Here is a 25,629-nt window from a genome sequence, read left to right on the forward strand (position 1 = left end):
TTCAAGGAAGGCTAGACCTAGAAAGATATGCCCCCAAACAACCATACAGTATTTGCATGCTTGTATGGAAGTTTTATGATTAATTTAATGACGATTCTTAATATTCGGCAAACTTCTACTGCTATATAGGCTACAGCATATTTAATTCAGAAAATAATGATTCTTTGTGTAATACACGTTTGTGATAATCCAATTTAATTAATGTCAGTTTGTCTAAATTCATAAATTCGACAAGAACCTGAGCAGCAATGATAAGTTATGCAAGAGTTGATAGAAATGAAGCGATTGAGAGGTGAGAAGTCATGTATCAAGTTGTAGGCTGACAGTTGATGTTTTAAAATATACAGGGCATTTCAGACTGTGATTTATCGAGATTCGGTGTAGAAACAGTTCAGGACCGTAGTAACATCAGATAAAATGCATTATGTATGAGAAATATTAGTCAGTATTTAGTTATATTTTTATTTGTTGAAAACACTCATGTTGTTTCAAATACAATTTTCTTCCTCATTTTAGATACTGTACTATAAAGAAAACGGAATGTTACACCAATCCAACCTAACGTAAGCTATTATCCCCGCTGTAATCGGCGCTATATCTGTAAGAATAAAATGGATCGAAGACGTCTTAAAGAAAAGCGTAACGGTATCATAACATTTGCAAAGAGCTTAGTGGGCTAATCCTATTAATTTTGGGGCATCTTCTGCACTTGTAACTGCCCAGTGTGCATCAAACCGATGTTGGAGGACTCCAAATTCTTTGAGTTTCTTTCTTAATTATGAAGATCTTTTAAGGGTAACGATGCATTAATGACTAAAGCTGGAAAATTTGTTTTTCAATTTTATGGAGAGGGTATGAAGAATGTAAATGTTTTGAGGGCAAATCACCAGGCAGGAATTCATCACTGTAACCTAGAACCAATTGGCCATGAATGGGTTCCTGATGATTGTGTTTTGCGGGTCAAATTAATGGATTTACTTCATGCCCTCAATTAAGTTATTGCGTTGGCAAACTGCAAGTGTAAGTAAAATAGGTGTCAAAATAATTTATGCACGTGAGCCGAAAACAACCTGGATTACACAGAATTCTGTTTTGTATCGGCTGGAAAAACTACAGTACACTTGTAGAGGAAAAGTCGATTTTCGAGAGTGAGGATTTCAGAGGCAATTCAGAGGAAAAAAGTGAATTAGATATTGTAGTTAATTGAATAAATTTAATCATTAGTTTTTCATAGACATCCGTTAGTGTCGAAAGTCCTGCTTCTATAAATAATACTGCATTTGTTTTAAATACACAACCACGTAAACTGAAGAAAGATTGATTGTAATATTTTTGTTCACTGTGTTATATACATACTGTATTTATTCAATTTTATTGACTTTTTCGTGTGAATTTCCCAGTGAGAAATACTAGATTTATTTGTGCTGTTGTGCTCAATATGTTAATTTGCGACTTCATTGCATAAAAATGAATGAGTTTGCTAGCTTTTATAAAATAAATGCAACTTCATATGCTGTTCTTTGTTGTAAACTGCTTATCTATTGAAGTCTGATTCTGGTCAGACGAAACGTTCCAGAAATACATTTTGTTATTGTGCAGCAGGAATCTTGAACTGCATAGTTTTTATGCTGTGTTGTTGTACACCTGTGGTTATTGATTTTCCGGAGAATCCCCTGATGTCCAATTTTCGCTTTGGGTTGTTTTAGTGCTCACGGTGTTAATTTGCGACTTTGGCAGATAAAAATTGATAAGTTCTATAAAATGAATGCAACTGTTTATTCTGTGTCGTTGTAAACCTATGGTTATTGATATTTGGAGAATTTCCTTATATCCATTTTTGCATTAGAATTTTTGAAACATGTTTTGTAGAAAATGTGCAACTTTCGTTAGTGGGAACAAGCTGTAATGCATTCAGCTAAAGAAAGTATATAGTTACCAAATGTGCGCTACGAAACTCATTTTCTAGTTTTTTTCAGGGCCTCGTCACTTTTTTGTGTCGTGATCCCATCCAACGTTGGATTTTGGTAAGTTCATGTCTCGAACAAATCAAGTGTTTTGTAAGATTTATTGTAAAAATACATCAAAATTATGCCCTATACCGTAAATATATACTACTACTAGATGTCCAACTCCGCTCGCCGTATAATAAACAAACAAAGGCGATGTTGCACCTCCAAGTGGCGGGCGTCACGGTTGGTTTGATTCAGACAAGATGCTTAACGACGACGACGCTCCTGCACCACAGCTCGAAAACTAGCCCTGTTCATTGATGACTGATCGAAATATTTGCTGAAGGACGAAGAAATTTGATAAAAATGAACAAATAATTGTGAAAATGAAGACACAGTCTGTCTTGCAAATGACCAGGATGATGTGACAACTTCCTTGTCGAAAGAAAGCAAGGCATCAAAAATGCGATGCATTGCAAAAAATGTCAGTCAGATGTAGGTAAAGTGGTGACGAAAATGAATACTTTGCACTTTATATTAAAAAAACGATTAGTAGCACAACATTTTGGTCTCACTCTATCTCAAGTATTGTAGCTTTCACAGAAGTTTTTTCTCCACTTGACCTATAATCAGGGCTGCCATAACGTCCTTATTTTTAAAATTTGTCTTTATTTTGAAGGTCTTTGTTTTAGGAAATACTTTTGTCCTTTATTCTAAGAAACATCTTTATTTTGACGTGTGTCCTTATTTTTAACCTTATCTGATTATACCAGTGAATTAAACTTTGAATTCAGTTTAGATCTAGAACTTCATAAAAAATAATGTGAGTTAACGTAAAAAATTTGCGTGATGATTATGAGAAAGAATTCAACGGCGTCAAACGAAACGAAGGGCCAGTGATTTGTTCACTGCAGCTTTTGTGAATGTGACAACAATCTGGAATGCATAGGTAGAGCAGCAATTTCTGTTAATAATGCAACCCAGAAACACAAGGCTCTGCTCAAGAAATTAATCAAACGAATCTATAAATAACTTTTTTATGAGTCAATGATTATACAAAGGCTATCTCAACACAAGTTTCATCTCAAATTTCAGCTATGCAAGTAGCTGAAATTTATTTCCATCATCACATCATTGAACATCCGAAACTTGATATAAAATAAAAATATTTTCAATTCATTTATGAGCAAATACTTATTAAACAATGTAACTGAATGTCAAGATGTAACAACACTACTTGAGAAAGTATTCAAAAAATTTGAGCAAATGTATAAGCAAAGTACTGGAGCCAAAATAATCACAACAAGATGGACAATAGAATTCATGGAATACGAAAACAATTGAAGAAACACAGCAGCTAGAACGAAGATTAAGATGTATGTGATTACAGTCAAGTTTCCGTACTCCTGAAGTATGCGTACCAAGAACTGAGGAAACCGGAACGTAGTATGTGTACCACGTTAGGGTTAAGTCAAAATTTTATTTCTTTTCCCTTATTTTAGATCTATTACGAGTTCAGGGACTAACCAAGTGAGTTTTGTAGTATTTGTACCTAAAAGTATGGCCTAACCTGGTACACATACTATATTCCGTTGTCCGTCATCTTGGTACACGTATTTCTGGAGTACCCAAATTGTTTTCTCAATAATCCATAGAAATACAAATTATTGTTTTAATTACTAATGTGAATAAACACTGAATATCGAGTTATATTAATAGTGGTATTGATGTTTTTTAAGGCTTTGGGAGTGGTTCTTAGCAATTTAGGTTCTATCACGTGGACATTGCTACATATATTCATTTACCTTTGATGCATTTCAATCAACTGGAGCACCGATGGATTCCCAGCCCCGCGACCTGCAAAATATGCATCTTTAAAACTGAAAATCTTTTGGCGATTCATTCAATATTTAGGAAGAGGCCTCATGCCACGAAAAATTTATATGTATGATATAGTAAAACAATTTAGAAGATTTTTATCTTACACTTAAAGGGGGGTCTGACAGATGTTTGGTCTAATATGGTATATCACATGTTGAAGGTACCAGTATTTGGAGCTTTTCATACGCTGGAGAAGCAATGAAATGTTGTTTAAATATGACTACAGAATGTGTTGCATGTAGCTGTATAGCATTTATTTTGTTAAAAAATCCTTGAGCTTATCACCTGTTGTGGACTTCCAGTGTGTAAAATAATTTATGAAATTTTAGCTGATCTCCTGCAGTCTTTTGTCTACAGATGTTTCAGAGAGTAGTAGTTTGATTTCCGTTTTTGAGGGAAGCCACATCAGTAGTGCTGTTGCATATGTCAAAAAAGGTATTTTGCAGTTTGCAAAACTTAGCGTTGCTTCAAATTCAGATATCTCCGAAATCCTAGCAACAGATGCAGGAAGAACCTACAAAGAAAAATTTCCCCGGTTCATCTGTTATTAATGACCTGAATACTGTTGGTAATTTTAGAAATAATAATCATGATTCAAGTATTTAAATACTCAATAGGAGATAGATCTAATAGGAAAATACAAATGAATTAATACCCAAAACAATTCTTTGTGCTATACCTGTGCTCAATATTTAACATACATTTTTATCAAGCTATTGAGTTAAACATGTTGGTATGTTAGTTTACATGGCTGTTTTAAATGTTTTTTTTAGACATATCTTCATAAATTCCCTCTAGATGTGTTTCCATGCCAAAACCCCATCTGGTGACAGCAAATAATTCTTCAAAAGTGAGTTTCAAGACGCCTGCAAAAATTTATATTTTAGTTACGATATTTTGAAATAAATTGCGCACAACGATTGAACCTTGTCTACCATCTAAGCATGTATGTGTTTATATATAAGTATAACAGCCACTTTGACAAAGTATTATTTGAAACAAAAATGTGAATACCCCTCAAAACAAATTGGAATTAATAAAATGTAACGGTTCCAGGAGAAATATTAATGCATTCAATAAATGTGGTGGATTTTGCAGTAGCAAAAAAGTTATTGCTATTGATCACAAATCAATAATTTAAAAACACTCGACAAAATAATTCAAAACTTTTTTGGCACATCTAAAATTATAAATATGTATATATGTTGAAGTCATGTTTAGATAATAGCAATAATAGGAATCCAATTTATGTGAAAAAAGTTATTAGTAACAGCCTGAAATCAAGCAAAATGGATTATCATGGCAAACGTAAAACACCTCTTATGTTGTAATATGCAGCTGGTGACTTCGTATACAATGACAGAATGAGTCTGGGAAAAAATTATTAAGATCAGTAGAACTCCATCATAAAACACTAATTAATTGAAGTTAAAATATGTGTGCTTAATTTATGTTTTTCATACAGACGTCACAATTACACGATTTCAATCACGCATCAGTCAATTTATATTCTTGCTTACTGCTTTGATCACACAGCATAATCCTCACACTGCAACTTTTTTATGATCCGAAAATAGACATATCTCTTATCAAAATTTACATTCCTTGACAAATCATTACTGTATTTGGTACCTATACAAAATTTACAACTTACTCTTTTTTATGCTGAACAATCGTAGCACAAAGCGGCTTGCTACTAGACTACATCTACTCATGGGAGCTTTAAAGTGAATTTAAAATCTTACTGTCAATGTGTTTTCGAGTGCTGAACCGGTCCCAAGGCCTTCCCACTCAATTCATGGTTGCTCTATTTTGTTTTGTAATCTGCATTCTATCAGTTTTATAGTCAAGTATATCGTGTAATATTCCATGTGCACAACTAACTTGAATATTTATAAGTCACTCACTTAATCTTGACGCGAGACAGCGCCGTCAGAACACAGAAAAACGCAGGAAGTCGCACGATGATTTTCGAAGCAATAATTGTCTGTCAGCACCAAGTCAAGCGTGACGGCGAATTCAACACCGGGACCAAACTTCCGGAGTTACACGGGGTTGCCTATACGCATCCTTTCACGTCGGAACCTGTCATGTGTTGTCTAGCCAAACACATAAGACATATTTAAAAAGGCTTTATAATTCAGCAAGCATTTATTACGGATGACTTCCTAGTCAACATAAACATTCAGATTAACATACAACTAACACAGCCTAACACAAACACAGAATACTAGCACGCAGCATGTCTACAGAAATATACCAACGTGAAGGTCATCGACCTTTGACCTAACATGATCACTTATCATGACATACCCCTTGTTAATAAAAAATTAAAGCCATATCATGCATCACTCAGAACTAAATTCAAAGTTGAGAATTAAACATGACAACAAGCGTTTTAAAGGGACAATCATCAAAATAATAAACATATTAATATTCTTCAATAAAACGACAAGATCTCCTTGTAGATCTTTTTAATTGTCTCTGTGATACTTGAACATTTTCTTCATCATCATAAGTTGAATCCATCATTGGACCAATATATGTAGGTATATCTTCTCTTGTTTTCAAAAGATGATATATATTCCTTCTGTATCTTGAACCATCAGAAGTCTCAACATAACATGATCTGTGTGTATTATGTATTTATGTTTACCAACCACGATTGCAGGAATCCATTCATCATCACGTCTAATTCTAACAACATCTTGATTTTGTAATTCTTCCATCTGCCTATCAGATCTATCATGAAATTTCTTCTGTTCCATCTGTCTTTGATGCAAATGAGAATGAACATTCTTTGCAACTTTTGGATTCAAAAGTTTCTTTGAAACAGGTATTTTTGACCTTACCTTCCTGCTCATCAGTAATCCAGATGGTGAATATGACATATCCGAAATTGGAGTATTACGAAATTCAAGTAATGGCGGATCTATTAAAATCCCCAGCTTTTTTCGGCAAATTCTTGATCAACTGTACAAATCTTCCAGCAAGACCATTGCTTCTTGATAATTTAGACTTGAAGTTACAATTTGTATTTCCCATTCTCTTAAGGATTTGTGAAAATTGGAACTGTTAAATGGCATGTTGTCAGCTACAATTTTTTCAGGTATGCAATGACGGGATAAGATTTCTTTCATACCTGATATTACGGAATAACTTGTCTTGTTCTGTAATTTCGGAATTTCTGGATATTCTGAAAAATAGTCAACAATCAACAGATAATCTTTTCTTTGTTGTAAAATACATCTGAGGCAACTGTAGACCGAGGCATGCTTGGAATCTCATGTGGAATCAAAGGTTCTTTTTGATTAATTCTTCGATGTTTCAAGCATGTTTTACACTTCGAAACATAATCTTCTATATCAGCATTGATATGTGGCCAAAAGGCAGATTATCTTGCTCTTGACTTTGTCTATTCGATTTCAAAAGGAGCAATATGAACTCTTTTCAATATTATCGGTCTCAGTTTTGTTGGAATTATTATACGTTCTCCTTTGAGAAGTAATTTCTCACAAACCGTTATCTCATCTCGAAAATTTCAATATTCGACTATGTCTTGAGATACTTGTGACCTTTTCTCTGGCCAGCCATTCGGACAGTATTATACAATGATTGCATTTGTGAATCATTTTCTGTCTCTTGTACAACTGTTTTGTACACATTTTTTTTCATATCTTCACTGTTCACGACAGAACCTAGAACATGAACGTTTCATAAACTGACTATCGTACAATGTACATATCGTCGTTGTGCCGTAGCTCTTTGTCTTGTGTATTGTATTAGTGCAGGGGTGACCAAGCCGCGTGTGGCTCTTTCCTCCCGCAAACGACGATTAATCACTTTTCGATTAAATATATCATTATTCATCTTGCATCTATATCATCTTGCATTCTTCTTCTATGTCGAAGATACATGAACGACTCAATTCACTTTACCATGCAACCGTTCATTATTACGTCACAATCAAATTCTTTATTTCACAACGGTCGCCGTAATCTAAATTTGAGTTGGGTTGCGCGAGACTAATTTCCTATCTTTTCTCAATGCCTTTATGCTAGTGGATCCGTATGCGTATACTGCAAGGATACTGTAGCTGGAATAAACATGACTATTCTATCCAATTAAAGAGTCCAGCTGCACACTAACACAAATGTATTTCTGTAACGTTTCGTCCGACCAGAGTCAGACTTCTTCAGACAAGCAGTTTACAACAATGATAAAATATTGAAAATTTTGGAGGGGAAGTGAAGCTAATTGAAAATATTGGTTAGATTTGATCTTGTCCGCCTGATTTGTTTGAACACTTTTTAATTACTTCATTATTTACGCCCCGTAATCGTTTCGAAAACGAATTCGGCGGCAAACGCACAGTTTACCAGGTGAGTGAGATAATTGAAGAGCAGATAAAACACAGATAACGTCGTCGACGACTCGTTTAATTCGGAAACGAATAGTTTGAAATTCCCTCTAGTCTCAGATCAGGCTGCAACTGCAACTAAATATGATCGATCTTTACGAAGAAATCAACTGAAATGCGCTTTACGAGAGGGGACCATTGAGTTAAGGGAAAAGCATGCCAATGGAAAAATACCCAATTTTAAACGAGCTGCGCTTAAGATATTTTCAATATTTGGGTCAACATACGTCTGCGAATCTGCGTTCGCTACCATAAAACACGTGAAATCAAAGCATTGATCTGTTTTGACTGACAAATATGTGAAAAAACTGCTTCGATTGGCTTCAAAGAAATACAGGCTAGATATTTAAAGAGGACTGTTCAATCCAAGGAATGTCACAAGTCACACGAAGTGTAAATTTTGAGGCAAATAAACATACATACATATCTTATAATGGCTAGCTGTACGTATTGGTATGCATGAAATGCAATTCCAGTCAAATTACCATAAATGGCAGAATAGCCAGAACTATATACAGGATTACCATCTGCCTAGAGCCAAAAATAAGAACGAGTGTCAAAAAGTCACAATAATACCAGTCACTCGATTCCCCGAAAGCTTTGTACGCAAAACAAGAACGAGTCACTGATATTGATGTTTCTAAGACAAAATAAGCAAGCAACTCAAAAATAGGCACTTTTTTTAGAAATAAGCACGTCCTTACCTCATAAGACACCGGCTACAAAATAAGCACAAATCTTAGAAATAAGCACGATATGGTAACCCTGTCGATTACAAGTTTCCAGACAACAACAGCAGAATCTGATGTTAAATTATAGCGGATTCCCCGTCTAACCTAAACCGTCGGGATTATTCATGCATTAATTAAAAACAGTCAAATTCGCTGTTAAATAAAATTACCTGCATAATAAAATTGTTCGTATTCATTTAGGGGGAGAGTAAAGTGTCAAGTTTATCATAGGGTGACCTAATAGGGAACTAAATAAAAAAGAAATAGTGAAATCCCGCGGCGGGATAATTAAATATACTCGCAGTACTTTTGTTGACAAAAAATCCACGGAATAAAACAATAATTTTTACTTTAACATTTACTTCACCAGAAATTGCACGAAGAAACGAGCTTCAACGAAACGAAAGTCTTAAAGTCTGATTTCGATGTTGCGTTTTCAATACACACATTACACTAAACCCAGTTTTACAAAACTAGGTTGTTTGCTATGGAATCAACTATCAAATGATAATTGGAAACACTCCGCACAAAGAAGCACATATTCGTCACTTTCAATATCAACACCCAATTGGTCGGCTTTAGACACCAAGGTTCATCCATATATGTAGACATAAACTGTCACGCAAAATGAATGTTGGCAGTTAACGGAAATTTTTGGAATGTTAATGTATATAACACAAATATACAAATCGAGTATTCGTATTGCGATTCACTGACGGTATCTATACAGAAGATGATTGATTAGGACAACCTTATCTATCGCATCCATGCAATCAGTCATTAACAAAGTGTTTCTTTGCATTGCAAGCGCCTCGACAGGTATCGACTAAGAGAGATCATGTCGCCTTATTGGAACGTGTTGCGGGAAATGATGGTCAATAAATAGCTACGGCCTTGCGCAGTGTTTAATAATCGATCGTTTATTTTTTCACTATACGGAAAATACACATTTCATATGTATAGTGCAGAAAATGCAATTCAGAACCAAATAAGACTGCACGGGTTATCAAGAAACAAAACCTAATATGTACAGTAAGTTCCGGCTTTATCTACAAATGAGCCGCACCATGAATAAAATATATATTTATCATTGCAGATATGAAAGTCTCATAAAAATCACATCGCTTGAATGACATACACGAACTAGTTTCATTTATAGTTTTGGAATTTTCTCGTCACATACAATTGAGGATTAAAAATTACGTAAAACTAATGAAGAAAAAATTGGGAAATTGAAATACCAAACAATACATTTTAGAATTTAAATAAATAAAGACTCAACAATAAAATCCAATTTCTCTCAAGTTCTAACATTGACTTAAATTGTTTCCGTTGTGACAACATAAAACAATATTTACAATTTAAAATCACATTAAAGAAGAGAAAGAATTATTGATAGATTGAAAAATTACTGGAGTTAAAACAAACAATGCATTTTGGATATATGTAGTCTCCACAATGAAATCCAACTACTATAAGTTATATTTACTTGAATTTTTTTCGTTATGGCAAAGTTAAATAATATTTACAATTTAAAATCACGCTAAATAAGCAAAAAATATTGATAGATGGAAAATTTTAGGAAGAAACATTCAAAGCGATAAAATTATTTTGCATTGTTCGAGCGACACAATAGTGCCAAGAATCGGTTAACAGTGCATTACAAAACAAACATTCAGTATTTGTCATTTATAATGCTAAAACATGCAAAAAACTTACCTAAACGTGCGAAAGTCTTTTTATTTTTACATTTAGTGTAAGATTTCTAACTCCTCATAATGAAAAAGTGCTTTCGAACATCGATCAGATTTTCAAAGCAAAATTTTAAAATGCTGTTTCAAATCACTCTTTTATCACCGACTCAACTTGCTGTCATATCAAGCAAGCATTGTGGTATTTTTCACTCCCACCTCCAGTTGAAATTCTGTTTAAATTAGTCAGCTTTCTTTTTAAATTCATGTTTACAAAATTCCTTACAAATAACTGCAGATTGATTAACGCTTTCTTTTTAAATTCATGTTTACAAAATTCCTTACAAATAACTGCAGATTGATTAACGAATGTGAGGTAAGGGAGGAAATTACTAAATTTTCTGGCATATAAGAAGCATTTTATGCAATACTGTTTAGACTCGATACAAAAATAGGCCATACCATTAATATTTAATTTTCAGGCATAGCCAACCTAGACTAATAGAATCCGCATTCGATTTTTAGCTTTCTATGATGCCAAAATTGTTAGCATATATTCTCGACCAAAAAGATATAAAGCCAGATAACAATTCAGACCAGAGAACATCATTCAACTACTCCAGTTAGCTCCGCTAACCATAAAACTAGTCAATTCAGTTACTATAGCGATGTAACATTATGTTAAAAGAATTTTCCGGGGTAATTTTATGACGAAACAACACAAAATGCGATTTGTTTGATTAAGTGGGTTTGGACCACCCTGGCCTATCCCATCTAGTCTTTCAACAACTTTCCAGAAGTTAATTTCCACGAATTATTCTTCAATTTTGTGTTTGTACGGAATTCTCTAATTAAAACTTTTCACTTCGCTTGCAAGGCTTTTCAGATGCAAAATCTGTTTATAATTCTGGTCAAAGCGAGGTACCGAACCTTAACTATCAATGGAATAAGTATTTGCAGGAGAGCAAAAGGCAGTCACTGCGGTGCAAATATACATACATTTGAATACTCTGGTAAAATAGAATATATTTTACATGTACAAGGCAGATCCAACGGAGACGGTACTGGTTATCGAGCAACGACTCCTACTATGTAAAAAAAAGTTCCGGATTTTATCTACAAAAGAGTTGCACCATAACTAGTCGCGACATGCACGACCTAATTTTATTTTTAGTTTTATAATTTTCTCTATCGTGAATTAAATTTTACATAAAATTAATAAAGAAAAAATTGGGAGAATGAAACAACCATCACACAAATTACTAATCTAATACAAACAATATATTTTACATGAAGTCTCAACAATGAACTCCAAGCACTGTCAAGTTCTAATGATTTGTAAATGATAATTACAATTTAAAATCACACTAAAAGATCAAAAATTATCGATAGATTGAAAATTACTGGAGCTAAAACAAACAATTGCATTCTAGACATATGTCGGTTCAACAATGGAATTCAATGATTCTCAGGTTCTAATATTGACTTGAATAGTTTGCGTATAGCTGAATAAAATTACATTCACAATTGAAGATCAAATTATTATTGGATTGAAAATTCGCTATTCAAACCAAACCCGTTGATCAGTAAAATTTATAAAATATTAAAGTTATAGTTCAATTATAGTAGAGTCAAAACACCTTGGTGTTTGATGGATATTCAATCCTTTACTAGGAAGGAACATTCAAAGCAATAGAAGCATAATTCTTAATGTCTTTTCCATCCATTGTTTCCACAACTTTCCAGGAGTTCACAGCGGGATCATATACTTCTATTGTATTCTTGGAATTCCCTCTGCAACGCAATCAAAGTATTAAAAAGCAAACTCAAGAATTGATATATATAGTCATACATTGGTAAAATTTTTACATGTTTCATTAATTTTCATTTATATGACGATTGCACAAATGATGGCTAAGTAGCGATGCGACACACTTCAAGTTGAATTTCTGTTTTACACAGTGATATCCACGCATGGAATCACCCAATAAATACATACAATCCAATAAATATCTTAGTTCGTGAACCAAGTTCCAACTCACCCTCCAACAGCAAATATTTTTCCTTCAACGACACAGACTTTGAAACTGTATCTTGAATTGCTTAATCTGGCAACAGTGGTCCATGTTTCAGCAACTGTGTCAAAACATTCCACAATGTTCAAGTGGCCACAGTTGTATCCACCTTGTAAAACAATAACAACGATGAAATTATCTGATAGTTTTTTTGGATCGGCATCGGCGATTTGCAATATTTTGGCTTTATACAAGTCAACTAGTGGTATGATGCCGATATGACCTGAAATACTGTGTTTTATCATTTTCTAACTGCCAAACCAGAAAGATTTTGGAATTATGGGGAACTCATATCACATGAAAATATTCCGAATTTGTTGCAAGTAATTTAAAGTTATTTTGCATTTTGAAGTGAGTTTGAAAAAAAATATGAAATTTACAAAGCATCTGACCAGTGAAGCGATTACCTAAGCTACATTGAGTAAAAAGTTAGCTTTCATTTCCAGAAGACACGTACACTTGAATAGCTACTTATCGAGCAACTGAATTGCAGTGTAAGTGCGAGCCAAAATGTATTGAAGAAAAAATCCTCACCCATGACATAAATCTTCCCATCAAGTTCAACTGCAGCTGCACCATTCCTTGCAGTCGGCATTGAAGGAAGTGTCGTCCATGTTGAATCTGATGGATTGAATTTCATTGCATTAGATAGATTTTCAACTTTATTCCACCCTCCAATACAGTAGATGAAACCTAAATAAATATTCAATTAAAAACCAATATAGAATCATTGGAAAAGATATCACTATGTTTAGTAAGTTGGGACTCTCTGATACAATTTCGATGCAATCAAGTTCTTACATCATATCTCATATATGAAGCATATAACGGATGCTTCCGACTCGACAACTTCAATTTAGTTCAATCATTTGCCTTCAAGACACAAGTTTTATACTTTCAAGTATAATTTTAGTTATGGAATTCATATCGTGTTAAATTATGCGCAATAGAACAACGATAATGTATAATAATATTTGTGAATATAGAAAAGACTATAGGCTCCATTTTATAAATTTTCAATGAAACGGATGTCTTTTACGTTATACTGAGCGAATTAAATTGCTAAATTGAAATATTCAACTAATTTCCACAAATCATTTTTAATTGTCGATTCGTTTTAGACATCTTTGGTTACAGGTAATCTCAAATCCGATCAATATCATGTCGACTTGAGACAGGCATCAGTAGTAGTTTCGCTAAATAACTTGTACTTCAATTTGGCGTAATAAATATATGATACATTTCCAAATGGCGCCTCTGACATTTTGAGCAGCAGTTTAAGCACTTTCTTTGTTGCATCAGTTCACTTCCGATACAGGCTATCAAATACCCAAACTACTACTCTACATGTTTGCTATACAGCATATGACTACACAAACAGTGTATATTATGCAGTATAACTTGATCCTTCATCAAACATACCTCCTGTAGCAACTACTGACATATGATATCCTTCCACAGGTTTATCAGTGACATGGGACCAAGTTCCATCAGATGGTTCAAATTTCTCAACAGTTTTACTGTTGTTGTTGTTAGAATCATCAAATGCATAGAATGAACCTGGTTGTTATAAAATGAATGCAATTATTCTAATGAAGGGGGTGAAGAGAAGAGAAATGAGTATTTATATCTTTCTTTAAGGTTGATTCCAGAGAGTTGACGGCACTTACAAATTTTAGATAGAAGAGATAACGTTAGAGTCCAGAAGCTGCTATGACTTTGCGAGTTGCTTCAACCTGGAGGAGTCTTGTATTAGATACCCTTCTAAGTAGTTAGCTAACAGCCATAAATTCGTCCACGCTACGTTGGGTCAAATTATAAAACATTGTAGATTTTCATGGGTTTTAGATTGGCCAAAATTGACTTATGTGTCAGATTGAACTATTTTTGCCCAATCTAACGAATGTTTTTTGAACAACATTCAAAGGTTCAATTTAATACTTTCGATTTAATTTAAAATATATAAATCTGCAGTTGATAAAACACTGCATTATAATCATCATAATGTCTAGCAACCAATAAGTTTACTTGGGTTAAATCATGATAATCATGGGCGATAGATCACCAGGCACATTGTCCAATTTTGGTTCCAAACAGAATTCAGGAATTGAACAAATCAAGCAATCGATATTTATGATTTCAGTTAGCCGATACTGCTGCAAATCATATATCCAAAACAGAACCCATAACATTTGCGCAAATCATCCTGAATTACTGAAACTTTTTGGTACTGTCACAACAAGTTCAAGTGTTGAATAAATTTTCTTCATTTCAAGTCATACTAACCTTCAAATGTAACTGCGGCCACACGTTTCTTTGCCAATCTCCGATCTGCCAGTCTAACCCATGTAGCATTGGTATCATTATAATTCAGTTGATAATTGGTTCCATCAAACACAAGAACATAGATGATGTTGCCAAGTACAACAGCAGTGAAGTTATTACCAATAAATTCATCACTGATGTCCTGTTGAATAGGATGTTGAATTTTTCTCAGTAAGATCGTGGTGTCTCATAACCATGTATTAGAAGTTAAAGTAGAACAAAACAGATTTTTACGCCAGCAATTTTGTCGGTGTTCATGACAGAATCATGTCTTCAGACTCTACTCTACGGTATAAATCCACTAGTCAGGCTGACAAGTGGGTGTCTGAATCAAAGCCTCAAAAACAATTGTTGTAAAAACACTACGTTGTTTCGAGGTTTTCTAGTCTAATTTGATCTGATCTAGTCATTATAAATGCACTGAGTCACCTGGGGCTCCATTCGCCAAACTTCTTTATCATTTAACGTGTTAGTAAAGCACCGACTTTCTCGTAAAGGCAAAAATGGTATTCACGAAGCATCGTAAATATTCGAGAGAAATAATTCGAGAGAAATAATTCGAGAGAAATTTTTGCGCGCCCAAACAGACGTCTCGTAAACTACCTTCTTCTCTGATTTTACCGAGAATCGGTATTCACCAAAGTTCTTTAACACGCTGGAGTGCGCGCAAACTAACGAGGACTAAATTATCATCGTTAGCAGTACTAGTTCGGCCTGTTCTTAGAATGGATTCGAGTTGAAATAGTCAGTTTGCATGCATTTGCAATCTCTAAATGCCTAACCTGGGTAATTGTGACTGTAGTCTAATACATGTAGAGTAGTCAACTCTATTCATTGGAGTACAGCTACAGGTATAGGCCTGAGCCTATACCCAGACTAACTCAATGCAGCAATTAGTACCGGTACTGACATCAAATATGGAATTACATATCATATATTTCATTGTCGGTTACAGAAGTAGTTCACAATATGTACTCCAGCATTTATCCATAGATTACTGCTATATGACCCAAATTTTAAAACACAGGCCGCAAACATGTAAACCCTACAGACCGTCGCAAGATAGCCTTGTCCGCTTCGGGCGGCAAGCGGCGGATGAGTGATTCGGTTGAGTGATCATACAGGGGTTTTGTTCAACGACGACCGTGCGTTAGATTTTGAAAAAGAACTTGCGCGACCGTGCGTAAAGTGTTTACGAGATCTTTCGTGAATCGCACTTTACGAGATTTTGCTGTTGCGTTTTTGAGAGACGAGGTTACGTGCTCGTAAACGCGGATGTTTACGAAGTTTGGCGAATGGGGCCCCTGGACTCCATAACTCCATGTAATTTGGCGCGGCAGTGTTGGTTCATCGTGCTAAGCATTAGGAATACGCTCGTCACCGCACCTCTGATTACTCTGCGTGGGTTCGCAGGTTCGAATCCAATGCGAGGATGGTTATGTGTAAAAGTATTGCTGGACTCTTCGCTGCCATAGAGTGGTACACGTAACCGCTGGTTGGTTACGGCTTCCTCCACCATCAAGTCCATGCTTCCGAAAAAATAAATAAAAACCTAATCCCATACCTGACATGGGAAAGTAACCGGACGAGAGGCTGTGGTTTGCCATATGGTTAAGACGTCTTTTTGGCTTTCCTTTTCCCTGAGATAAATATGCAAATCCTATCTTAATTCGCTCACATAGAATGCCACTCATATGGAACCGGGGTATATCCACAAACATATTAAATGTTAAAACGTTTCAAAGAGCAATTTGATAGCTATATTTTTCGGAACTTATCTTCTATGCAGCGCAATTTATTATTTTTGTCAAAACTTAGTTTAAGCCACATTCGGTATTAATCATGATCATTTATATGTTAATCACACAAAGTAGACTTAGAATAGTCCAAATCTGACTGTGAGCAGGGATATCACAATGTGAATACTAGAGCAAACAGCACCTGGTGGATGATTAAAATATGATTACTTAAACAAGGGCACCAATTATAGAGTTAAACTGTACAAACCTGCAGTTTTGTCCAGGTTCTCACATTAGGACGAAATGCTTGAATCGATTTTGACTTTCTATCAAAGACAGCAATTGCTGGAATATTATAAGAAACTTCAGAACATTGGAAATTTTGTACATAAACAGAGAAATAGGAATTAACCTCTTGAGTTGCTTAGCCATCCATAAACTTACCGTTACTCAGCTGAACTTGATTACTAGTCGGTCTAGGATCTGAAATAGAAAAATGATATGATATAATGAGTTTCATTTGCTTGATGAAGCTAAACTGAAACATGTATTATGTGGAATGAAAATCTACTCTATTGTTGCTATTAATTCTCGACTTCATCTTCTTTGAGCATCTGACAAAGTGATACTTATGAATCCAGCAGCACAAGAAATGTAGCATCAAGAACAATTTGTCACATGACCCGCAACCATAAAAAGTAACGACTTTCAAAAATATTTTCAAATAATAGTGCATGGGTTGAGGTTTTATTAGAATGTGTATGATAATAAAATAATTTAGAATTTATATATTTTATAAACAGTTTCACAGTATTATAAAAATCGACCAATATACATACTTTTGATGTCAATATCCTCAGCAACAAATTGTGATCCGCCAGTCAAAATCTTCAAAAGTGCTCTGAGGCAACGATTAGAGTCAAAGACCAAAGGCTGAATAACAGAATTAAATTCATTTTTGGTGAGTATTCAAAACTAAATTATAAAATCTGTCGGTATAGTCACAGTCGAGTCTGTGCATCTGGCGTGATGAATTGGTCAGATATTACTACAATCTTGTTCGAGAAGTAACAAAACAACATGAGGATTTGTTTCACCACATGACATAGTCATATTCGGCTTTTATTTTTCTCTCATTTAAATAGAAAAATTCCACTCGGATAAGAAATTAAAACTAGAATCATTCTCATTCAGAATGGATTATTCAATCTATTGTACCCTGGATAGGTTCAAAGTTATCAGTCAACAAATCAAACTTATTGGAAGCAAAAAAAATCAAAGTTCAGCACTTCTAAAACTGACCGAATTCGAGTTCAGAATTTCTAGAAACTATCATATTTATGAAATCATTCACCGACCTCTTTCTCTATCAAAAACTTTTGATAATTCCCCGTTATTTTCGTCAAATCTAGATTCTGAAATATTTCTCCAAACGTCGATGCACGAGTCTCTGAATCGAACTTAGTCCAGATGATCAAAGCTTTGCACTTGACAGCTTCAGAGGCCTACAATTTAAAAAAGCAAACTTATAAATTTGCAGAAATGATTCGAATCTGGCCTGGATAGACATGAATGCACAAAGATGAATAATTAGAATCAATTATAACTTTAGATTTCCTAGATGGATTTCCTATATTGAATAATAATAACTGTATGAGAAGAGTAAGAGTTGATTTGATTTTTGGTAAAATATGCTTAAAATAATGCAGGATAATGAATGAGACAATCTGAAAAAAAGTAACTTTAGATTCCTTACGTCGACTTTTTTCGATCCCACCAGAAAGGAAACATAATCTTTATCCAAATGTTTGAAATCATCGTCAGCTGCAATTGATTGGAAATTCTTCAAAGCATATTTGTTGCAACTTTCAACTAAACCGGTGCAGTTGAAAGTATTTGCGATCATCTTTGTTGAATAGAACGATTCTGGACTCAGTTCTTTCTCAAGAGATATTGCAATTTTATCACACATACCTGTGTATGAAACACATAATAGAAATTTCACATACAAACTAAAAAAAAACATTTTCCAAAAAGCCAAACTGGAGTCTCATTTCAAAGTATTTGCCGTTATACATGTAACCTCTGAGTGAATTCAAAATGTCTAGTTTGTCACTACGGTAAATATCCCATATTTTGAATTGCAGAAAAAAATCCCGCATAGGTTTCACACATCACAATCACGCGTATTTTGAACAGCCAATATATTGCTGTTGGTTATCAATGCAAATGTCTACGTCAAGTTATTGCCCAAGCTTGATTGGGCGTTCAACTTATTACGAAATGACAATTTAAAAGAATTACCATAAAACACCCACCTTGTAACTGGAGCATATGAGCGGTAAACATCAGTTGTTCACGCTCCTCACGACCAGGAGTGGGAAAATTACCAGTGTAAATGTAATTGATGCAAGTTTTCACACTTGAGTATTGAACTTGTTTCATTGCCACAATGCCAGTGCTGCTCTCAACATTCTGAAATATACCACCATGGATTAGATTTATTCTCTGCAAGTTAAATCCCACTTTTCACATGAAGTCTAGCACCTCAGTAACAGATATATACACAACAATTTCGTTTGAAATTCTGTGTGCAGTTATGGTCAAACAATACTTTGTAAAAGGGTAGATATATGATGAACATTTGGTAATGTCTCACAAAATGGAGATCTAACTAAATCATTTTATAACATCTCATAAATTTTAGTTATTAGTAATATAAAAGAACATCACTTCTATTTGTTCACAAATTTATGATGTAACACTTACTTCATGAGACAACATTGCACGAAAATAATCCGATCCTGCTGACAGAACATTCCTGTGTGCTGGAATTTTCTCATCGCCGACCATAATTGCGAAGTCACTATACTCTTTGCTTGCTCTTTGTCTGTAATTGAAAGATGCAATCTTTATAATTGTAAACGTTTGTATTGTCTTACATTTGTGGCGTAATTGCATTCAATTTGCATACGTTGTATACTAATTGGCTACTCACTGAAGTGAAGACGTTGTTATGTATGCTGTGAGTTGCTCGCCAGTATGCTGAGTAGTTATAAATTTACATCCTATTGACTGGTATTGTAATGTGGCGTAAAACATTCACACTAATTCTACGTACTTACTCGTTAAGGGCCATCATCATTTTCCCACAGTGCTTCAAATCATAAGCATCAAGAGGATTCATTTTTCAGTTTTACCTTAATTCAATATGTTACTGATCTAACAAAAAATAAGATAAACATGACTTTTCTTTCCAGTTGTGCGCAATTCACTACTTTTTAATCAATTCTTCTCCACAAATATCAATCAAATTTACCCCATAAGAGCAATTCTTTTCCATATAATTGCTTACATATGCAAAAATGCAAAATAATTATAACAAATTTCATTACTACTTTCATTACTATAATTCACCATTTTACATTATGTAACGCTGCTAATGGAACCTTTCGCGGATCAGTGATAGCATTAGATACTGCTAAGTACTTTTACAAAGTCTAGTAGATCTCATTGTCTGAGAACAAAGTACATAAATATATTTACACAATATCGCTGAGAGTCTTATTACCTGGTACCGAGCGTTGTATGATGAGTTAATAATTGACAAAAGTCAACAGACGTACATTGAGAATATGCCTAGTAAGTGGGACAGTGTTTTAAATGAGTAACGGGTTCATAGATATTTATGTATAGCATTTTGAATCACAAAAAAGGCTCACAAGCAGTCAGTGAGACTGAGCTCAGAGACTCATTAGGCCTAAAAGTAAAGATTGAAATGAAAAGCTTTTGATACGCTAATCCACATTGTATGTTTTTACTAGACTGACATGACAAGTCTAATCAATTTTGAAAATTTCAAGTAATTCAATTAAAAATTGACGAAGTCGAAGTGTACGAATTTGATTTATTGGTAAGTAACTTGAGCTAACCAATTAACAACATTAGCATCTCCAGAGAGTTTCCACCACCAAATGTTTTGTATGAAATAAAAAAAACAATACATTTCATAAATAGGATGTGGTTAATTCAAATCCTTTAAATCACAAAACAACATTTCAAAATATCAAGTATCTCACACAGTAACAAAAATACCAACAACGACTGCTTATCGTAAACTCATCTCAAATCAAATTCCCGGTAGTTCCCCGTTTGGCATTATCATTACGCTTTTGGGGCATTTAGGGATTTTTGATATCAATTTTTCACGAAGTATGCAAACACTACAGCATTTGTCTTAGGTCAGTAAAATATTGAACATATACTCCGTCTTAGTTATACCGTTTCATTATTATGTAGATACTGTTACAAATAAACACACATACATTTTAAAATGAATTCATGCTAAGAACAGGCCAAACAGGCCGTTAGGAAACTTTGATGAATACCGATTCTCGGTAAAATGAGAGAAGAAGGCACTTTACGAGATGTATGTTTTATCGCGCAAAAAATTCTCTCGAACAATTTCTTTGGAATATTAACAATATTTCGAGAATACCATTTTGCTGTTTACGAGAAAGTGGGTCCTTTACGAACACGTTAAACGATAAAGAAGTTTGGCGAATGGCGCCCCTGGTCAGTTATGAAAGTAGTTTAACAGTTAAAGCCGCTTCCAACCCCCCACACGAGATGAAATACATTTGATAGGCAATGAAAAACTAGAAATTTCCGCTCTTGCTAAAGTTAGTATCTCTTTTCTTGTCAGCGGAAGCTTTACAGTTTATAGTATCATTCTATCGAAGATATGAAAAATTGACCATCGCTTCATTACATGTATTATTTAGTTTACAGTGAATTTTGATACTTTGTCTTTACTCAAAAACCCAGCATATTTACCTTATTCCACCAACTTACTTCATTGTATATTTTGCTCTTCATGAAGAACACTGCACATATGATGCCACGGCTCCATATCCTAAGTATTTTTGTAACACTCTTCATGTATGAAATCAATCATGTTTATCTCGATTTGGCTCAGCGGCTCTTTGGACTAAGCGTTGAGAATATGCTTGCCACCGCACCTCTGATTACCCCGCGTGGGTTCGCAGGATCGAATCCCATGCGAGGATAGTAATGTGCGAGAGGATTGCTGGATTATTTTTGTAATTATGTGTCGCCCTAAATACTTCAAATTTTTTCCTTATGACCAATTATATATATAGATTAGATTAATTGGAATTCACCAAAGCTGAGGAAACACATCATCATTATTCATGCCGTAAAATTGTTAGCGAGTCATTGACACTAATAACACACATAAAATTTGTGTAATTCAATGCCATTGCGATATAATAAATGACACAAGATTGAAGACACAATGGGGATTATGAGATTCATCACTACTATATGACTATTTATATATTTGCGAATTGCTCTCACGCTAATAATCAAATCTATCCTGTTATAGCCCCACCACTAATTTGTTTAATTTAATTTTTATCTCAGTAGAATAAGTTTTATGGAGTCATTGTCCCACCTTTCTATGCTTCTCTTATGTTGTTCAACGCTTTTGCTTACCTAACTTAACCCTATCTAACCTAAGATAAACTGAATCAAAGGAAACATATAAGTAAAATTAGTGGCAAGGCAATAATAGTATAGTAACTGATATACAAATTATTTGGTCATGGTTTAATAATTTCAATTGATAGAAATTGCCCAATGATACTAAAATATACTCCACTCCTGAAATGAGAATAGCTGGCTGTCTGACCAGAAATGCTATTATAAAGGAGTCTATATCATAATAGAGTACATTCATCTCAGAACCCTTGAAAGATTCCATACAAAATAGCAATGGTACTGAAATAGGGATATTCTGACCAGTTATGCTTCAGTGATAATCTAGTGAATTGAAGAAAATGAAGAATACGATCCAGACCTGAAAATTACTGGCTTGCAACAGTTTTCAACAAATCCAAATATAGCATTCAATTTGAATTATGACATACAAACTAAAAACTGGTTTACGGAATATTCATTGCCGAATAAGAGGGTAATAATTCTGCCAGTTTTATTTGTATCACCCTTCTGGATAGGATACACTATTTTTAAGGCACAATAAAATGCTGTAGGAGGGCGTAATATCATATTTCATAAAGTTATGAAATTACTCAATCAAATTTCAAGAAATGATAAAAAGGAAGTAAATTTAACTTAAATTTTAAGTACTCCGTTAATAAATACATAGCGATTTACGAAAAAAATATTTTATTTTCAAATTTTGATAATAAGATTAGATAGACTTCTAAAAAACTGACTATGTTACTGATTAAGCAAAATATAAAGATTTTATCAATAAATAAATTATTCAAACTAAGAAATTTAATTTACTTAATGACACCACCCAGAAGGTATATTATGTCCTATTATGATTCAGTGCCATGATCTGGCATTATTAGACATTCATTATTTGGTTTTTGAAATATTCTGAATCCTAATTGTTTCCACCAATACCATAGGTGCATAATATCTAGGTGTATTAGTCCACAATAACTTTTATTTGTATAAACTTTTTTGGCGGAATATTCTTCGTCTATTTCAAGTGTAATAATTCTGTCAGCTTTGATGCATTTTTCTAAAGCTTACGCTAAAAACAGGAAGATTCGAATGCCCTATCGCAGTTAGGTACTACATTGCATGAGATCCTGAATATGCTCAGTCTAATTTAAATGCAATATTAACAAAGCAGTAAATTTACATGAATTTCTATGTACTTACTCGTTCAGCGCCATCATCATTTTTCCACAGTACTTCAAAATATAATCATCAAGAGTTAGATTCATTGTTCAAGTTCCAGGTGATTAGAAAGAATTAACTAAACTCACTATGTTACAGATCAACCACAATAGCTTGATAAATAATAGTTCTAGTTGGAGGAAAATGTGCTATTAGAAAAAAAGTTTCATGCTAACTACATTTTCAAAATTCTGCATGGAAATTACAATGCAAAGATTATTTATATTTCTGGACTAACATTGCATAACTGAAACTCGTACTTAATTAGAACATTGATTTTACATCATCGCCGAAGCATGAGAAAACATTCAATCATATTCTTGAACATTTGCATTATTATATACAAGATAATGGAGAAATGGCCATACATTAAGTGTATCTGTCGGCTTTTAGGGATAACTTAATTATTTTGGCAAGAATTTCACTGAAACTTAGTATGCTGATTACATTTTAAAAAGAAAACAATGCAAACAGAAATCAAACTATTGCATTTCAATTTTTCGAAAATTAAAAACAACTAAAATTGTTTTACCATGACAGTTTCAGTATAATTTACAAAAACCACACAACAACAACCAACTCAATATATCTACTATAAACACACGACAAACAGGCAATCCATATAAAATATTGCCTAGTCTTAGTAGCCTCACTAGCCTGCATGTAACCGTACCGGTACCGCACCCATGAAATACTATCCCAGTCAAAATACTATAAAGTCAAAAAAGCCAAAACTATATCACCTACATCTATGGTGATTAGTTATCACTACACATAGATTGTTTGTAGATTGGTAGTATTGGTAGATGTAATATAACCCCAGCATTGACTGACAATAGTTTTTTGTCTTGCGTTCGTTAACTCGAACTGTCTATCTGTCGATAGCCTTCGGCTGTAGTAAGGAAGACGTTTGAAAACACCTTATGAGTTTATTGCAATTCCGACAATATATACAGAAACACAATGTACACACAATTAGATCAAATCTAGTCTGATTAACACAAAACACATTGCTGAATATATAGCTTTCTACCAAGCAATTAAAATAGAATAAAGAAACAGATTTTTACATTAACGATTAAAGAATCACGCCTCATTCCGGTTTCTGGTTATCTTTCGGTTCACTATAATCAAACATTATTAAAAGTGTTTTCTTGAAGTTCATTACTAGCAATTAACTTGTCATTGCCAAGTCACCGTGTTCACGTACACACTCCAATTATGAGATGTAAAAAGTTGTTCTCAAGTGGATAGATAATTTGGTTTTAACAAGATATTTCGAATTTACGTTATTGGAATATTACTGGAAATGAATTTTATTTTTACATGGAATGGCACCGAAAGGCTATTAAAACTTGAAATTGGATTTTGAGAAATTGATAATTGCTATAACGGGAATAATTAATTCTGTTTTTCATGAGTTTCTCACGAATTGGGATAATTTGGTGTAGTTTTGTAGTTACATAATAACTAATTGGCTACATAACTCCCCCGCACGAGTTCGGAGAATTCTAAGGATGCAATTTGGGCTAAGAAGGCGGAAATGACGTGCTGTTTTCATGAAATTCAACTAAAAATAAAGAATAATATTCAAGCTGTATAAAGGTAGAGTAAATATAGTTATTCCTGAGGTAGTTATACATGAGGTATATTATTGGTATAGGTATTGATGTATATGCACAAAGTAATTCTTTGTAAAACACATGCTAGAAAGAAATTATGTTAAACTATAATATGTACAATATGAGCATTGCTATTCGACTAGTCTGCCAGACTAGGGTATAAGTTCGAATTGGATCTATTATTGAGATTTGGTCTAGCTTGATAGATTTGACCCCCCTGATCTTGTCTATTGTTTTGCACAAGAGGTTGAGGTGGTTCAACAGGGTTCACTTGTTCCCTGCGAGCAGCCAAGTATTGCCGAAGCCGTTGTATTCTAGAAGTCCTTCATCTCTCAGTTTTGGGCAAAGTTTTTTGATAAAACAAACGGTCCAAATAGTGGCCCAAATGAGAGATAAATGGAATAAGAGCATATAAATACCTGATAAAATTGACATCTTAATGAAAGAGAGGGCATGAA

The 25,629-nt window shown here is 34.0% G+C and overlaps 1 protein-coding gene across 4 annotated transcripts; it reads right to left on the bottom strand.

Moving 5' to 3' along the window:
* Positions 1–9,880: 9,880 nt before the first annotated feature.
* Positions 9,881–23,726, bottom strand: LOC120332259 (kelch-like protein 21). Of its 4 annotated transcripts, none has more exons than XM_078119249.1 (14): positions 23,532–23,672; positions 19,937–20,033; positions 19,581–19,701; positions 19,130–19,286; positions 18,568–18,785; positions 18,170–18,316; positions 17,651–17,744; positions 17,256–17,294; positions 17,080–17,156; positions 15,034–15,214; positions 14,170–14,307; positions 13,282–13,440; positions 12,715–12,856; positions 9,881–12,466 (listed from the first exon to the last, which is right to left on the bottom strand). In XM_078119249.1, exons 2-14 carry the CDS (start codon positions 19,996–19,998, stop codon positions 12,343–12,345), a joined length of 1,659 nt encoding a protein of 552 aa, XP_077975375.1. In that variant the 5' UTR covers positions 19,999–20,033; positions 23,532–23,672; the 3' UTR covers positions 9,881–12,342. The 4 variants fall into 4 exon arrangements, with proteins under 4 accessions (XP_077975375.1, XP_077975376.1, XP_077975374.1 ...); XM_078119250.1 differs by having other exon boundaries at positions 19,937–20,011; positions 23,532–23,665; XM_078119248.1 differs by lacking the exon at positions 19,937–20,033 and having other exon boundaries at positions 23,532–23,726.
* Between the last annotated feature and the right edge of the window lie 1,903 nt (positions 23,727–25,629).

Source organism: Styela clava, chromosome 13, assembly GCF_964204865.1.
Source record: "Styela clava chromosome 13, kaStyClav1.hap1.2, whole genome shotgun sequence".
In the NCBI taxonomy this organism is placed as follows: Eukaryota; Metazoa; Chordata; class Ascidiacea; order Stolidobranchia; family Styelidae; genus Styela; species Styela clava.

What these genes read in the sequence shown, in the direction of transcription:
- LOC120332259 (XM_078119248.1), bottom strand. Translation starts at nt 23,596, where the DNA reads ATGAATCTAACTCTTGATGATTATATTTTGAAGTACTGTGGAAAAATG. An exon ending in TCAAGTTCAGCTGAGTAACG is followed by an intron (nt 17,157 to 17,255) that starts GTAAGTTTATGG and finishes ATAATATTCCAG; the next exon opens with CAATTGCTGTCTTTGATAGA. An exon ending in GGCCGCAGTTACATTTGAAG is followed by an intron (nt 14,308 to 15,033) that starts GTTAGTATGACT and finishes TATAACAACCAG; the next exon opens with GTTCATTCTATGCATTTGAT.